Below are 18,848 nucleotides of genomic sequence, written 5' to 3'. Positions count from 1 at the left end.
ATGGATAAAGTTAATCACGTTTTGTTAAGGCTAACGCTGACCTACTCAGGCTTGCCTTGGAGATCCTTCGTACTTACTGGGAGTTTTATCTGGATGGGAATTCAGCGGCATGCAGAGCGGCAGCAGCTGCCCTAAATTTCTGCAGTGCTTTATGTCTGCGGACAGCAGGGGAAGGACCACTTCGTCCCTGCAGCATCACTGCTAAACAGCACGGATGGAAACGCAAGAAGCCAGGACTGCGGATCATGACTCAGGGACTCCTGGCCCTGTCCTTTAAACCCCACAGGTAGGTAAGTTAGAGAAAAACTTCACCTCAATGAAATAATGAAAGCAGAATTTCACTCTCACATTGTATCATTCTTGTCACTTTTCCAAAGGGAATCTGGGATTTCATTGGGATGCTGCGCTGGGCAGGGGCTCGGTGCTGAGCAGCCGCGTCTCACAGAGCTGCACCTCAGGCCGCGGGGCAGAAAACGCAGCTACAAGGTGCGCGAGCAGCTCCGTACGGACCAGCGAACGGGAGCCTGCTGCTCTACAGAGAGCAAGGACTTGCTTCTTTCTTTCTCTTTTTATAGAAAGATCTTATTTGGTCTATACTGCATCTTGTGGCCCGAAACTTGAATGCAAAATTACTTTTAAGAGAGAAAATGGCACAGGAATTTCTGTAGCCATTGATTTTTTTTAAGTTTTGTTTTTCACAAAGATCTGAACCACATCTCCAGCAAGTGATGGTAGGAAAATTAGATACTATTAATATAAACACAATAATTTTCTTGTTTCATTCACCTATTCTAATATGGCACCTTCTACATCTTTTTCCCCCCCTAAAATAAAATTGTATCTCCAGGTATCCAATGTTCTAACATAAACCCACAACATGGCCTCAGACACACGATGGGAAGAGCTACGGGGCCTTGGATAAGAGGGTGGCTTGCAGCAGCTCTACGGCGGAAGCCCAACGGTTGGCACGCAGAGGCTGCTGCACGCTTTGGAGGACGTATCCAGTCCACGGCCACAGGTTGACTACTGCAGTTCTAGCTGACATTTATAATTAGTCTTCCACGCAGCACTGAAGTGAACATATTCCTTTGACTCATTCTGCTTTAACTGGTATCAGCCACACAAACCGCACAGTCTCCTGATGAAGGAGCAAAAGATTAGGATATGAATCTGTCAAGTTTGGAATATTTTTTTCTGTACAGCTCTGCTAAATGACTGAAGGCAATAATGCTTCAGTATTTTCTGAGAATAGCTCATTTGTTCTTTATTTCAGTGTTACAGAAAAGATTATTTGCAGCTATTCACTTCCTTACAAAATATTCAGATTCTTGAATGAAAAGAGTTTCCCGCATTGTGCAGCCACCCACACAGCTCCGTTGGAAAGTGAATGAAAAGCTGTATCAAACGATGATGCTGAATATGTTAACCTCTCACAGTTCTCCCGCTCTGGTGAGCCACTTTTCTTCTGCATCTGTACAGGGAGAAGTGTTGCACACAAGCTAGATTCTGTTGATTACGTACAAAGAAAGACAACAAAAGCATCAGATGATTATGAGTGAAGCGAGTTCTGAAGATCATAATTTGTGTCTGAAGCGGTTTCACTTCTGGCAAACTAACGCTAAATTTAAGCTTGCTAGGAATTAATTGTAAAGTATAACAGGATCATAATTAGTAACGGGATATGAAACACACTCTCCTGTAGTTTAGGCTACTGGTGTCAGCTTCGACCAGTTCAAAAGCTACCAGAAGCCATCACCACTTAATGACCAGGTAGCAGCCTGTGAGAAACAGTCTAACGGTTTAAGTCCCTTCCCTGACCACACACACCACCACCGTCAGAATTAGCACTCACGACAGCAATCTCAACAGAGACCGGGGATGTCGGCTGGCAGACGTGATGTGAAGCTCATGAATCGAATTATTGAAGGAACATCCATTCAAACCCTTATGCCTTTAAGTTATTCTCTAGTGCTAGATTGAAAGTACTGTTTTCAAAATAAGTGTAATTTGCACTGTACTGCTGCTTTTTGGAAAGTCCCCTTTGCTTATTACCACCTCGACACCCCGGCAAGCTCCTGTTCGATGCCCCCAGCACAGACGGAAGCAGCAGGACCGCTCTCCCTTAGCAGGACCCGCTGCTGCGGTGCGCTCAGACAAGGGCATGCCTGGGGCAGGACGCCAGGACCTCGCATGGAGTGGTGCCGGAGAAACAACAACTCCCAGAGCAGCTCCCTTCTACACCAGCAAAACCTCCTACTGGCTAACTTATGTTTACCAATATAAGTAAATCTTACTAATCTCTCGTCCTCTCTTGCATCAGCATCATTTTTCCAGCAGTGTAAACCTGCCCACAGCACGGGTTCCTGGAGATCCTCGAACGTTGAGAGCTCCACCATGTGCCTGCTGTGCAGCTGACAGCCAGGCCACCAGCCTGGTACCTCTCCAGCGAACAGGGGGATGAATTACCCAGGACATTGTACAGACACATCCATGGCGTTCACATAATCCTAGAGCACTAGATTAGAACACTCTGCAGTCGCACCGTTGTTCTGCAACCTCGTAAGTATGACAGGCATCAGCTCTTTAAAACCTCCAGCAGTTCTTCCCCAGTATTCCTCATTTCCCTACTCGCACATCTCTGCGCTGCGAATCCCAAGGAGGTGTGTGAGGCTTAGGCCAACGTATCGCCTTTCCCTTCCCGCCATCCCATTTCACCGCGAAATCTGATTCTTCCATCTGTCCCTTCCTCCTCGCCCCATCTGGGGACGTTCAGCAGTTGCACTAACACCATCTGATGCTCCAGCCAACACTCGCGTCCGCACCGCGGCTGCACTGCAGTATCGCCGCTTGGCTCCTTTAAGAGACCACTAAAAGAGATGTTAGTAGGCTGAAGAAATTCAGAGGGGGAAGAAAAAAAAAAAAAAAAAAGAAAGAAAGAAGGAAAGAAAGAGTTGCTGCTCTTTGAGAGCTGGCTGGAATGGCGAGCTATCTTCATAAATAGACAGGAAACAGAAAAGACTAATGTTGGGCAGATGACAGATCCCTGAATTCAGTTAACTGGCCTTCAAGATATGAACTGTTCTATTAAACATAGAGGCATTATGTTGGTCATCCACTTTAAGCCCAAGAGTGATTAAAATGCTGGCAGAAAATAAAAACTGGCTATTGAAGAGCTTGCCCTGAGGTCCTAATTTCAAATCAAATTTTACAGCGCCGCACAGGAACAATGGCAGCCCAGTACTCCAAGTCTTCTTTTTGTCACTTTGTACAAAGAAACCCCCTCAAACTCTCTCAAAGAACAATGGCCCCTCTAGATTCGCAACTACGCCAAGAATGGGCTCAAACCATACAAAAACACATTTTAAAAATACATTTTACACTGCCCTTGACATTTGAGATAAATAGAAGCCAATGCATTGAAATTCCAAGTATTTTTTATATCCTTTCACAACGTGAATTTTTTCTTTTCCCCAGTCTACTTGATCTTTGACATTCTGGCCTCTGCAAAAGAAGGACACAGCAGAGCAGTCAAAGAAATTAATTATGCAGATAATTGCATTTTATTAAAATGATTACTGCAGCAGAGAACTCAACAAACGACAGCTACACCAACCTGGCCCCCAGAAGAAATCAAGAGGACACAAACAGTTCATTTTTAATTGAAAAACTTCTCAGCTATTAACATTTAATTATCTGTTACTGATATATGGCACTAGTTTAATTAGCATTTTTCTATATGTCAGGTTTGCCTTTTATTAAAACCACTTTTAAAAGTTCTGCTGAGCTGCTGCAGATTCCCTGTTCCTCCGCTCTGCGTTTATTTGGATTTGGCAGCTTGGATACAGACAGTTGTTTCCTAGCGAACAGCACACAAGACCATATGTTCCAACATTTAAGCAATTTAGAATCAGAGGTATAATTTTGAGTGTCCTTAGCAGAAATTGTACATTAAATACCCAAAGGATCTGAGCTCTACAAGAGACACAGCCTTTTTTAGCACTTTTCCCATAGCAACAAAACCACTCTACGCTACTTATATCGCACACTCGAACCGCAAGCGCGCCGAGAGCACGGGTGAGCTGACGGCGGTCTGCAGCCAGCCACCCCAAGGCCTGCTGTGCTTCCAACAGCCAGGGATGAGCGCGTGCATCCTTCTCCCTTGCTCCTTCCCGACAGGATTCATCCAGAATTGCCTCCACAACTTTACGGTCAAGACGCGGACCTGTTTTCTTGATTCGTGGACATCTACTTTGTAAGAACATAGCAACCAACAGCTGTTTTGGTCGACAAAAAAAAGGCCAAACACCTTGTTTGTGTTGTTCTCTCCATTTCTAGGATGGCGAACATCACCAGAACTATGGGTTTATACCAAGATACAGCCAAGCGATCGCACGATATGCCATGCCCTTGCTCTGGTACGAACACTCTGCTTTTCCTGGCATGAAGTCATGCAACCTCCGAACTGCACAAGAACATTGTAAAAGTAGATTCAGAGAGAGAGAAAAACTCAACAAATCCTGAGAGGGAAAAAAAAAATATACAAAGCAAACCACACTACTGAACCTTTAGTAGGTCTTCACTGTTCTAATCACAACACCTGCAACAAAACCAGACTGAAAAGTACAATCCAAAATTAAAATCCAGTGATATTTCCTTCTTAGAGGACAGGCACAAAACAAGAAATCCAGCAGTTTATCCAATACCCTCAAGAATTTGAGCGACAGCATGTTCTTAAACGCGTTGGACCAAATCGTGCCCCCCAAAGTCACAAGCAACGCTTCAGATCACGTGTGAGCACGCGGTCGCAGCTCCCGATCCTCAGGCAGATGAACTCAAGACCCATTTGCCACTTTCACTCCCTTTTAATCACTTTTCTGAACATGATGTGCTGCATAACAGCCACTTATTCTTCAGTTTTTCACACTACTGACTTTCCAGACAACTGAAACAGTAAATAGATTTTTTTTCCAGACCGGGAACGTGTCGTGCAGGATGCAAGACTGCCACATAGTCCCCGCTCCCACGGGGACCAGGAACTGGCAATCCTCAACTGGTATTGCCTGTGCGTCTACAGGGCTGTAATGGACTCAAGATCCCTTTTCTCTTCTTTTCCTTTTTTTTTTTTTTTCTTTTTTCTTTTTTTCTTTTTTCCTCCATCCCACATATGTACGGAAACTTAAGAGAAACAGTACTCAAAAAAAATTTCCTTACAGCTTTCATTAAAACACTGTCAATAAGTAACAGATATTAAATTACTAATTACAATTTCTAGATAGAAAATGTTTCCCAAGTATTTCTCGCCACAATATATAAACTTGTTTTCACTTGGTGAAGGTTCTGTTGCTCATTTTCACTTGGTACCCTGGCACAGAAACTCACTTCAAAAGCACGAGTGATTCCGAGTGATTAAAACAAGCAAACAAAACCTCCAGAAGTAATTCCATTTATGGGTATTTCCTTTAACAGCATTAATAATCTAATGCATTTTAAAGGAAGATTTAGAATTATAATTCACTTGCATTTCACAGGATTAAAAATGCAATATATGTAATACAGCCACAGTATACAAACACATCAAGGACAGCATCCGGTTCTGCTGTGCAGGAGTTCAACGTCAACACCGTTGTAGGTCACTTAAATTTTACTTCATCAATCTGCTCCAATGATGCAAAATCCAAAGAAAATATTTATGATTCAGACGCGTCTGAAAATACACATTCAGTGGGATACAGCTCAAAGAATACACTGGTCAGGAATGAAAACTAGCTATAGGTTTCTCATTTGGAAGTAGATTTAAAACATAATACCCAGTCCTTAGTGACTTGTACACCTAACAGAAGACAGGATCTTCTATAAATTTCTTTACCTCTTGTATCAACACTTGCAAGTTTACAAAAATATGTTTGATAAACCAGTTAATTTTATTTCTTTACTCTGAAATATCAGAGAGAACTGGTACGCCAGAATAAAGAACGCTGAAAGGGACATTCTTGTAGGGCAGTATTTTGCTTCACAGCATGTCTCTCCTGCTGCTAAAACTAGCAGCACTTTCATATAGAAATAATAAATATGTTAAATTAATGTATACTTTAAATGAAAGAGAGAATGGAAAGCAATATGCACTCCGAGCGCGACTGGCTACCTGTGCGTGGAGGAGCCCCGCGCGCCCTCGCCGGAGCAGCCCAGGTTATTCCCATCTCCCCTTTCTCACTAGAAATTCCACCCTGACCCTGAGAAACACTGTCATCAAAACGGGGACGTTTCCATGAAACATATCTCCACTGTGAAAACATTTAATAAAAACATTCCCATCCCATTCTAATTTTAATTTGTGCTAAGTTTCAACGCAAGGAAACCTCAGACACAGCTGCCTGATCTCCTCTCCCTGAGTGCCCCGATTTTCGGGTTCTCTACCCAAAACATAACATTAAATCTACAGGACTTTAGGGTGTGCTACGCAAATTAGCGTTTAGGAAAAGAAAGCTTTAACTAACTAAATAAAATGCTACTTAAATACTGGACTCTGGCTATATCTAATAGCGAGACTCCTAAATAAAGTCCTTACAAGAAAAAAAGCACACTGAGGGAAAATAGGATTGTTATTTTTAACACTGATAATTTTGTTTAAAAGAAGATTCCTTCCTGTGTTTCATCATTTTATGTTATGTTCTATTATAGAAACTAATGTGGGAAAAAAAGGTTCAGAAAAATCCAGGCCCAGAATATTATGGAAAAAAGAACCACCAAATGTAAAGGTCCTGTAATATTTGGTATCTTTAGATTTTTCTGCACTGGTTCACATGACCCCCAAATTATTTTTAGAAAGGCAGCAATTCCCACTTGGACACGGTGCAATACCTTGTACCCGAATGTTGCTTTGCGCAAATAAACCATAGAAAGTGTTGACTTAAAAATAAAACACTGGAAAAGGAGAAAGTTTTTTCTCTGTGAAAATTTCCGGAAAAGCTGTAAACAAAGGCAGGTTTGGCTCAGTGGTAGAGTGACTCTGTTGAGCTGTTGAGGACGGAGAACATATCAAACCTCACAGAGTGAGGAAATGTTTGTAAAACAGTTAGTAAATCACAGGCAGCAAGGTCACCGTGTTTAACAGCAGGAACGACACTTTGCCAAAACCCCAGCTGCGAAAGGGCGTATGCACACACCGGCTTGTCTCTCATTTCTTCTCCTTCATATTCAGTTTTTATTTTTTTTTAAATTCTATTTCTTCAAAAGCAGGAAAAATCTACAGGATTTCAAACGGAGGAGGTCCACCTGAACCGACACACGCATCCCTCAGATAATCGCAATACCTGGTTTTATTCCACCAAACAGCACATAAGCTGTTAAAGCATCAAGAAATTCTCAGTACTCTGAACGATTTCCCTACAGATTAGTACCGACTGACCTTTTTATCTCAGGGACAGAGTTCTAAGTTCTCGCTGCCGCTCCGAATTCACACACAGAAAAAACCCCAACAATCCGGCCTCTCTGAGAACTGGCATAGTCAGAAGCTGAAATTAAATATTTTTAAATACAGACGCTACAAACTCGCCTATGAATACAGGGACTTTAATTCATGATGCCAAAAACGCCAGGAATTACTATTTCAAGTTGAAAAGTTGTCATGATATCACTTCATAATACGGAGAGATTTATAAAATGACTCACCTGCTACTGTAGGAACCACGCACCCTGCGGCGTGTCGCTGGCAGGCGGTGTGTAGCGGTGGAAGTCCTTCAGCACATACTTGACTTCAGCTCCTCGCATGTTTGAAGTTAAGCATGTATGTAAGTGCTCTGCTGGACTGCGGCCTATGCGCTGGCCAACCATGTTCAAAAAAAAAAAAAAAAAAAATTCCTTCCATATTATTTATCTGTTACACCTCTATTAAAATGCTGGGGTTTAAATCACAGTTTACAATGAGGTTTTAATGCGTCCTGGACCTCTGTTCACTACATTGTGGGACAAAGCAATCAGGAACTAGGGAGAAAAAATTTGGCCTACAGCGATGAACACAGGTTTTACTGTCTGGAAAAGAACCCATGGAGCACTCCTCCTTCCTTTAGATGGCAGAAAAGTGACACTACAGTCAGTATAAGCACCGTTGGTAGGTAAGTGATTAAATAAGAAATAATTTGATCAATGTCTGTCTAAGGTAAGAACCACAGCACGACATTACGCCACTGAGGTTTGATATGAAATGTCTTCTTGCTTCATATTGGAGGAAAAAACAGGAATAAGGAAATATTCAATTTGAGTGGGGCAGTTTTCTCTTGTAAATTATTTCCTGTTTTGTACTATGAATCCTTTCTTTTGGTCGAGCTCTGCTGCTTTCTTAATAAAGCAAAAATTTAAGTTAAAATTACTCCTGAATCCAAACTCTACACATCTTGGACAAACTCACAATGTGGTTAAAATTTTTCAAATGGCTCTCATCATCAGTGGCCAAACCAAACCCTTCTACCTTAAGGAGATTTTCACATGTGTTTTGAGGGGCTGGTAACCTAACTACAGATTTAAACCTTGCAAATGAAACTCACACTGATATAAAAGCACCTCTAGGCCTCGGGCCCGCTCCGAGTACGGCAGCGGCCGCAGGCCCACACAGAGGTCCGGCAGTGCAGCCGCTCACCACGGGCGGGCTCCGGTGCAGACGTGTGTTTAAAGCTATGTTCCTCGGAAAAGAGAACGAAGGAAATTACTCTAAGCTACATTTAAACTACTATTTTCACTGGTTTTGCTGCTTCAAAACCCAAGATGACTACTGAGGAAAAATATTTGTAGTATGAATTTCATACTAAAGAGTGATTGACGAGTGAGGCTACATTTATAGGGGACTTGGTAAGGACCAAGTAAGTTAACACCAAATAATAAAAACGGAGGCCAACTGTACGTATATATACATGGCAAGGCACTAATTTTTCAGACACTGTATTTAGAGAAGCAGGAGTTTCTTTATGATTACGACAATATTTAGAAAACTCTACCAACCAGTGTAACAGGAGGAAGAGGAAATTTATCCTAAAGGCAAGTTACAAAAAAGCAGTAAGACAAGAATTAGTTTAGTATTACATAAATCTGAAAGTGACTTAAAACAACTAAACCACAGTAGCGCGACCTCAGTCATTTTACCTGTCTCTGTTTTAAGAAGAGAGACTTCTTAAATGGAAAAGCCTACACTGAAATGATGAACCTGACTATTAATTAACCAGTCCTGTGTGTTCAACATTTCCATTTGGTTAATCTTCTGGAAAGGAATTAAAGTTTCATTTTATGAATTCTTCTTTGCTCATTACATGAAGCTTTCAGCATGCTTGCTGCTATATAGTTTATTTTTCAGTCTTTTCTTCTTCTTTTGTCTTTCCTGCTCAAGTTCTGTTCAGCAATATGGATCAGTTGTGCTTTGTTGAGCAGTTCAAGGAGATTAAAATCAACAATATGTTTTAAACTGCTGTAAGTACATAAGTTAAAATTTACCTCCCTTAATCCATCTTATGCACTTCAGAATGGTACTCCAAGAACCAGAGATATTAATTAACAGATAATACGTTCACCATTTAATTACTAAAATTTCTATGGAGAGCTCCTGCTACCTAATACTATCGTGCCCCTCTTGCTCAATGCACAGCCTTTCCTTCCATTTATGCATGCGAGACTTTCTTGTGCCTGTACCGGCACTGAGATATTTAGGGACCCGTTCCAACCCAACCCATCCTAGTCCGCAGGAATAGGAAATTTGTTTATTTGTTACCAACCAAGCTAAAACTGTACTGGAATACACTTCAAAAAGCAGCTGATGGAGTTCAGAGGTTCACACGAAGCCCTGCTGTCACAGATGGTGGCTCTTTGTCGAGAAGCCCGCAGACGACTGCCAGGGGAAGCCTGAATTCTTGTCCCAGCTACACATTTCCCTTGGACAGAAAACTGGCCTGGAGTAATGTTTGCCTGCCTATTCCTCTAAGCACCAGATTTGTAACAGTGAAAAACAAACATACTTTAAAAAGTTTTGTAAGGTAGATTGTGTGCCCTGAAAGACAAGTTTATTTGACCTGGATTCTGAACTTGAAATTATTCAAGCACATCCCATGGATGTTACTGGTCTCGGACCCTTCCTACCAGTTACTTCATGTAATAGGACTTGAAATCCTTTAAATTTTCTCTCACCTGCTTTCTGCTTCTATCAAACGTTGTAAAGAAACAAATTCACAATACTTAGTTTTATCACAGTTGTTCCAATTATTGTTATTTGTGAGGGTTTCCAGCAGTAACACTGCCATACTCAAACAGCGTTATTCTTACACATACTAAGCTTTACAGACAACAAAAATTACATGAGTATATTTGAGTTATTATTTTGTAAACACAGATATCATTTAATGCAAATATTTTAATGACTGCTTTTGGGTTTCAACACAGTGCACGCCTTGGTCTTTTAACCTGACGCACCACCATCAATCTATTGCTTTAAACTTCTTGTCCTGTTCAGACTACCTACGTCCCATTCACTTCTCTTATTTTACTGAGTTTTGTTTCACAGAAACTAAACAAGTAGGCACTGGAGAAAATTAACTCTGTCAAGACAGAAGTCCAGCAACAATCTTTAGGAGTGACACTGCTGGGCTTTGGCATTACCATGTTCTCTCTCTCCCTCCAGTGCTGAGTTTTTCCATCAAGCTCACTGCCTTGCAGGCAGAGCTTAGCTCAAACATCCATCTCTCACATCTCTCAGACCCCTGAGATCTGGTCTTCAAAATCACATTTCAGAAAGGCAAAAGTTAAAAAAAAAAAACCCCAAAACAAACAGGGGTCTGAAGCTAGCAACTAGAAAAAAAATTAAGCAGTTTGTTAATACTTCTATTAATTTTCCTGTTAATCCTTTACGGTATTAGAACCTCTCTAAAGTATTCTGATTTTCATGTATATTCTTTTAAGCTGTAAAAGTCTCAAGGCATATTTTTCATTAAAAAAAAAGTCAAATTACTACAACTAAGTAAAAACATAGATTCATTTGTTCCATAAACGTCCTCCTAACTGGCCACTGCGAAGCCTCCTCAGCTTTCTCAAACACCCTCGACACACATTTCTATTTAAAATCAGCACTCCCCTTGCACCAGAGCAGGGGCCGACCCTTATCTCCAGCAGAGATTGCCGGCCCTGGACGGGCCGGTCGGTGTTTCCAATTTCCTTATATAACAAGGCTCCGATGTCGGGAGGAAGCGGGCAGATACTGAGGAATCAGGGCGGATAAAGAGCACTAGACCTGTAACCTCCGAGGTCAGGAGGTTATGACTGCAGGGCCTAACAGTAAGGTGGAGGGATGTGTTCAGGTAGTTTTAAATTACCTTGTTTTACTGGTCTTTTCCAAGAGGAAGAGCGATAAGATCAAACACAGAAGATTAATATCGCAGACATGAATATATACACACGGCTAACACGAACATTACTTCTTTTTTCCAACTATAAGGAGTTTGAACGTTCAGAAGTTGAAAAATATTCTCTTCCCTGCAACACAGTTGTGATTTCAAAGTCAGAAGAGCTGCAGTGCTGGCAAGCTATCCTGGAACTCTTTTAGCCTCTCTGCAAATAGTGACTTGCAGAACCAAAAGATGAATTTGTATGACTGTAAGTTGTTTTCCAAATACTGACAGGTGTGGGTACACGTATGACAAACTGTGAATGGAAAATACTGCTTTAGCCATACAGGTAGGGTTTTATGCATCTGCACACGCAACAGAAAGGGTAGAAATCCTCTCCTTAGATGATAAGCCCCAGCCTGACCTCACTCCTGCAACCGCAAAGCACCAGTTCTCCTCATGTATGAAGAAGAGAAGTCCCAGTTTTCAACTTGGATGCTCAAGTAGCAACTTCACGATCGCCAAAGAACTGACACCACTGGTCAGGATGGCATGAAATGAAGGAGTCATAATGAAAAATTAATGGTCACAAAACACAGTCAGCAACTGTAAAAGGACTTCCCTGACATCACCACGTGGTTGGCAATGATGTTGAAGGAAAGAACGTTTAACAGCTCACGGCTGCCTAAGTTTCTGCTTGCCTTGTGGCTCCAGCTCAAAGCTGAGATCTAGTGTATCCCATCGCAGAAGTGGTGGAGTGTTTCTAATGCACCTACTTGTGGCCACAGAAGGAGCTCGGCAAGTTTTGGGTTGTTTTCTCTGAAGAAGATGCCAATGTAAAGTAAAATAAAAAATTACCATGGCAATCAATGCAGTGTACTAGTCTTGTCAACTGATTAAGAAATCCTTAAAGAAAAGTACAGACCACAGAAAGCTGTAAATAAAGGGCTTGATTTCTGTCAAATTAAAATGAAAATGTGGAGTTTCAACCTATGACAGGAAGCATCATGTTTCACATTACAAATACTAAAAGAAAGAAAAGGTGTGTTCTTTTGAATAAAAGAAAGAAGTAACGCCTATTCAGAAGATGGTAAATAACTGAAAACACAGCTTATTCATTACTTACATGAAATTCATTTCTTATGTGAAAAAGAAGCAACTCTGTTATTTTCTTATGAAAGCAGTCTCTGAATTTCCAGTGAACTTCTATCCTCATGGACAACTTTGGAAACAGCCTCTATGATTCAGGCTTTCCTCATCTGTTACTCAGCACTAATTAAAAGGCTGTTGTACAATTAACATTACAAAACAGCACTTGGTAGAGCCGTGCACAAAGTACACACTACAAACAATGTCCTCAGCAACTGACGGGTTAGAGTTCTTGCTAAAGGACAGATACAGCACTGAACATCGCAATGAGAAATCAAACCCATTCTGCTTCAGTATAAATCCTCTTTTATAGGAGATTTGCCTCAACACCAAAAGATACCAAAGGTAAATCAGTCCTAATTGTGTTTGAACGAAAGCTACAGAACGTAATTTGTATTTGTTCAACTGATGTAACATGCACCTATACTATGATCTCTGCATTTGTGGGATGACATCGGAACTGCTGTGGTATGTTATCACAAACCATAAACCCCAAATCCACACTTGCAAACTCTGAAAGGCAAACCACTCACATTTAAGACTTTTTCACCAAAAGTTTTCTGCATCATGCTATGCAGTTGTTAGGATACTTCCATGACGTGAAAGACAAAAGTGTGTCAAGAGCAGTTACAGGTAAGAGCAAGTTCTAGGAATAAACCGTGTCTGCCAGCGAGGCGCAGCCAGCAAACCACATTGTCTCCCCTTCCTTTGGATCTGACTACACAAGTACTCAGAAGACATGAATGGAGCATAAATCTTCACATGATTCTTCAATCTGTCTACAAATGACCATGACATTACATATAAACTATTCTATATAATATATACGCTTCCCTTTTAAACAGTTAAGGAGTGTATCAGACACCGTGATAAACACAGAAAACCAAGCGTGAATACCAATAAATGCAAGCCTTCCGTCTCGGAAACTCTTCACTTATTTGATTAAGTTAGGTGAAAAACAGAGCAGTCATGCTTGTAGCTTTTCTTCCTCTTTCCTTTCCTCCACTCTTTTTATTTCTAATGCGAATCGGAAGTCTATGTGGAGCAGCCTGGCTAGCCCCGGTCTAACCTCCCCATCTGGAAGGGAACTAACCAGCCTTGGGGCTACTTCCAACCCTTCCCAGCTGTTGGGTTTGGGTTTTTTGTTTTTGTGGGCTTGAGAAAGCATATTTATATAAATGATTGCCATATCCTTTGCCAGCTGTTGACCCTGCTCTTGTCCCGGCTGGGGCATGTTTTTCATTTTTAGCGGCCACAGACTGGAACTGACCCTGACAGAGTTAGCACGCTATGCAAACAGCTTCACGCGTTCTTGCTGTGACAGATAAGACAATGGCTGCCCAGTGCAAGCCGCCGGACCGGTGTTTCCCTTTGGGCTAATGTCACACAGCCCAAGCTGGAAGCAGTGCTTAGAAAAAATAAATGATGAGATTCACAGCACCGGCGGGAGGTTTCCTGTCCCCAGCAGAAGCGCTTGGCGATTTCAGATACCACTCTTATTAGCAAAAAGCTTTACGAAAACACACATGAAAAGGCATTCCTCGGCCACATCTCACTTCAGGTACTAGAAAGTTTCCTGAACTGGACTGTCAAAACATTCCTGAACTATTTTCACAGACCTGGTTTTCTTCCTGTGGAATGGCAAGCTGAAGAATCTTCACTAAAGCCCTTGAAAAAAATTGCAGCTAAATCATCAGCATAATAATAACAACAACAACAATAATAATAATATCATCAACCTACAATGATAATACTTTTAAACTCTCAGCTCAACGCATCTGATGGGGAAAACTGCTTTCTCTGTATCCCAAAGCACTGCTCCGGAAACACATCCAGCACACAAAATACACGCGGCGTTTCCTGGTCACCTGTAGCTGTGCTGAAATGAAAATGTTTTGAACTATATTTAAAAAAAAGAGGAATGCTCTTAAACACTTCTAAAGAACCGGCAGTTCCTCACGTCAGCTGTTGTTTCATTAACTAACACTGCTAAGTTAAATGGGACACAGACAATGAACTTTAGCCTTTACAAGTTTCATAAGCATTATCAGATTTTTTGATAATAAGTAGAGGTGGCATATGTGTTCTGTTTAGTATGCAGAAGAGCCTCATTTTATTCTCAATGCACAGATTTAATTAAAAATAAATTTACTGTTAACGCTTAAAGTGGTGCCAAGATTATCCAAACAGAAGGTTTATGATACTCAATAATTGATAAGAGGAGGGAAATTCACAGATTGCAAGTGATTATTATTTAGTAGGTCTGTTTGCAAAGGTGAAAGTGGCATTACAGCTAGCCAAAAGGAAAAACAAATAATGCTTTCTTTTATCATTTGTATATTTAGAAAAACCTGAATTTAGCAAACACTTTCTAGAAGCATTTGGAATTAAACAGATTACACATCACGACAGCCTCACTGATTACTTTGGATAATACTGAAGGTATTCACAGTGTTTTCTAAAGCATCAGCTTCAGTCCAATCCCACACAAGGGGAGTTCTATTTACTCCTATTTTTAATTTTTTTTTTTCTTTTAAAAATATCAGCACAAAGAGGGGATCAGCTTCTTTAAGGCAGTGATTCTCAGCTTGGATTTCAAACCAGCTTTAGCACAATGCGCCAGAAATTTCCACAAGAGCTGAGAGAATTAACTGATGGGATCTTTGAAGCCTCTCTATCCCAGATTAACTAATGAAAAATCTGTGAAATCACAGTTCAATCTTCTTTTTTTTTTTATGGCTAGATGTGTTTGCAATGGTTGGGATGACAAGACGCTCCCAAGCCATCTGGCTCCTCACCCAGGATTGGATTCAGAAAATTAATAGTAACACCATTGGTGTGCACATATTGCACCAATCCAGAAATCCAGCCCTGTTACACAACCCCGTGCTGAGGTTTTGTAATTCCCCCAGTAGGTTACAGAGATTCAAAATGCTGATGCTAGCCTTGGAAAACATTTCCATAAAATCGTGTGAGTAACGAGCGAGCAATTTTGCTAACCACGACTCGGGCTGCTCTGTGCTGCTCACCCCTCCGCGCTCCCCGGACGGAGCCGCCTCCTCAAACGCAGGTCACTAACTCGCTTTGCGGTGAGAAGTCTGACTTTGAGCACTCCCCTCAGAATGAAAAGGGGAAAAAAAAAATTTTTTTCTACTTTCATGTATTATGCAAATGTAATATCTATAAATAATGCGGCTTTGTGCTCTCAATAAGCCCTATCTAGCCTGTATCAGCCTAAGAATTAAATTCTTCTTCTAAGGCTGTCATACTACGCACACTTCCATGGATGAGCAAGAGATCCGACAGAGAGGCAGACTCCAAGTTTTATTTACAAATCAAACTCTGAGCATCCAAAACAACAGGACTGTGGGAATTTCAAGATAACTTTCTGGAGTGTAATTCAGAAAATCCATGATTCTGTACAAAAAAAAAAAAATTAAAAAAAAAAAAAATCTTTTTTGGCAGAAGTACTGTTTACCAGAACAGACTGAGGGTTGAAAGGAACCTGTATAAATTATCTATGTTAGATAAATCGTGTATTAAAATGTTACTTCAAAATATTATTTTAGTTTGGTTCGAGATGAACATCTTACTCTATTTTACATAATGCAAAGCTTATTCCCATTAAAATTAATTAGATCTGTGTATTCAAACCCACTAGGTATCTCCGGAAACGCCAAGCTGACGCCTTTAACTGCAACTGTAAATTTTCATCTTCTTTAAAGGGTTCTGAACAGAGGATTTGGAGGCTGCAGCAGAGATTGCCCGGCAGAGGAGACAAAAAGAGCTCTCGGGGAAACACCTTTGTGGCAAAGGCACGAGGAGACGGGAACAGAGGGAATTTCCAGCAGGTACATTAACTTTCAGAGTGCGCAGCGGCAAAGAGCTGTTCAGGACTGTACACGATTCAAACCACAGTGTAACTTGTAAATACAGGGAACGTTAATGGGAAGAGTTTTGTCTCTTTTAACAGCACTGATGGATTTCATTACTGCACGGGAACAAGCTGAAATGGATAGGTGAGGTCTTGTACTCCTCCTTTCGTTATGAATTTTTAAACCCCTTCAAGGTTCCAGAAAACACAGTATACAAAGTATATAATAAAAAATTACTTTGCCTTGAGAGGATTAAAAGCAAAGGCTTCTACAAAGGTCAAGGAGGTGAAAGATCCCGGGGGAATATCCTTTTCCCTTGAAGCCCCGCGGTCGCAACGTGTATGCTCTGAATAAATAACAGACCGACAAGCCAGCCTTTGCAAACACGGTGGCCGGGATATTTTGAGCAGCGAGCAACACTCACATGTTTTCTCTCTCGATGCTCACTGGAAAACACCTTCGGGGAACTGGTTTTAGAGGGCTGCACTTTCTCACAAGCAGGTCCCTTCAACGTGCCAGGCTGCACACCCAAATCACTCGCCACTTCTGCACACCCAGATTTCAGGTTCTTGACAGCCTGGGTTTGCACGTTCCTGAAAAACCTGGCAAAAGTGGAAAGTCTTTTATGTGTGAAAGAAAAGCTTCACTTTTTTTTTTTTATAAAAAGCTGCCTCTGCCTCATCAGTTCCGAGTCCAGGTTTCAACCACTGCTGCTGCTAATCTTTTATTTCGTGATGTGCCAGGTTAGTCCGACTCTGCTCCTGCTGAAGCCAATGGAAAACTCCCAGCGCTCCCAAGCAGAAGGGAATTAAGCCCTAAATGAGGAGTTTTGCTTTGGTGCAAAGATCAGGAAGCCCATAAGAACAGACCAACACAGACATAATATCTAAGAGACTTAATTACCCCCAGAAAGGCCTGAATTAAAACCCTAGAAAATATCTTACAGCCAAATTACTCCAGATACAAAAGTTTCGCTAAGTTGGGAAGGCGCCGAGGCCCCAGCGCGCACAGGGCTGCACTATTTGCTGCTAAACTTGGGTTAATAGCCGATGACCCTTCCCATTCTTAACCTCCAGCGCTGACCTCCTGACCTGCCCCCGGTGACGGTGTTTATAAGCATGTTGCCACCGGTGTAAATAAAAAAGGAACACAATGTGCTGAAATTGTTACTGGTGATGACAACTGACACGCATTTTACACTGCCAGTGGGCGAAACCATCAATAAATAACTCCAAATCTGTTGTTAATATGCTTCTTGCAGCGGTCACGTCATTGTTGCTGGTTTTCCTCTTTTCCTCCACACGTATCTTTGTGGGACAAACAAAAAGCTTCCAAGAAGGAAGCCAGCCAAAAATAAGGCAGCTTTGGAAAGGGTTTACCACTAGCATCAGACAACAGCTGGAATGTCTACCTTCCCACGTGCTCCTTCCGCTATGAAAAAAAGCGAGAAAATAGGCTGCACCGTAGATGGAGCAAAACAGCACACTGCCTGAAACCTCCAGCGGGAAAATCACGGGGCTCGTGATGGAAATATACGTTCTGAAAGACCCTGTCTATGGGGTACTGTGAAAAGCTTGTTCTCCACACAGCCCACAAGAAGCTAACCAAAGCAAACTTTTTAATAAATTAACTTTTAAAAAAAACACTATAGAAACATTTGGCATAAAAATATTGGATAATGAGACAAAAGGACAGACTAACTCCCATTCGTTCCTTTTTCTTTTTTAAGCTGTGTCTTGCTTTGTTTTTTAATTAAATACTTTGTTTCTCAGGTTTTTTAATGTGAATTCAATTTTAATCCAGATCAGACTTATAAAGCTAAAGTTTTCAAAACACACAATCATATTTTACATACATTCAAACACACCATAATAGAGGCTTCTGTGCTTAATGAAGATATTGCAACCACACAAGTATTTTTATTAATTTATCTGAATTACTTCCAATTAAAAACTACCTAGAGTACCTACCGGCACTGAAATGGAATGCCGAGGACATAGGGACGGCACGGGGACAGCACACGTTGGCTCTCTTGGCCAGACCCAACGCGCCGTGCCCGTTGCGCACTTCACGCCCCTCCGCTGCCTCGGGAGCCCGATCCCCTGGGTCTCCTCTGTCAGTGGCTCGAAAGAAAGTACAGAAAAAAACCAAAGGGGAAACCACCAACCAAGAATTTCAGACAACTTTAAGCATTTCTGAGATGAAACAGTCTGTTCTGTTCATCTAATTGTCTAAAAGAACTTGTTAAGAGACTGCATGAAGCGCTGCTGCAAAGGCCAACTCCACAAACAGCACAAAACCTCCGAAACACGCCACGGAAAACAGCAGATTCCTGACAACCTACTGACCAGGAAATGCAGAACAGGATAATACCAAAGCGCAAGCACTTCTGAAAGTCCCGTTTTATCGGCTATATTCTGGGCCCGGTGCTCAGCTGCTTCTCTCAGCTAACAGCAGAATCTTTCATTTT

At 41.4% G+C, this 18,848-nt stretch overlaps 1 protein-coding gene across 11 annotated transcripts in view; it reads right to left on the bottom strand.

The window, feature by feature from the left end:
- Window positions 1-18,848, bottom strand: part of BCAS3 (BCAS3 microtubule associated cell migration factor) — a 362,757-nt gene that overhangs the window by 120,308 nt on the left and 223,601 nt on the right. The window contains exon 24 of one of the 11 annotated variants that reach the window (XM_086762784.1): window positions 16,319-16,980. The exons of the other annotated variants lie outside the window; for them this stretch is intronic. Within the exon in view, the coding sequence (XP_086618910.1) occupies window positions 16,940-16,980 (41 nt within the window). The 3' untranslated portion in view covers window positions 16,319-16,939. Of the gene's footprint in view, window positions 1-16,318; window positions 16,981-18,848 lie in introns of those variants that run through there. 11 annotated transcript variants of the gene reach the window in all.

This window comes from Chlamydotis macqueenii, chromosome 19, assembly GCF_036417535.1.
Source record: "Chlamydotis macqueenii isolate bChlMac1 chromosome 19, bChlMac1.mat, whole genome shotgun sequence".
NCBI classification, from domain to species: domain Eukaryota; kingdom Metazoa; phylum Chordata; class Aves; order Otidiformes; family Otididae; genus Chlamydotis; species Chlamydotis macqueenii.
The sequence above is the reverse complement of the archived record's forward strand: the minus strand, read 5'-3'. Positions and strand labels throughout refer to the sequence as shown.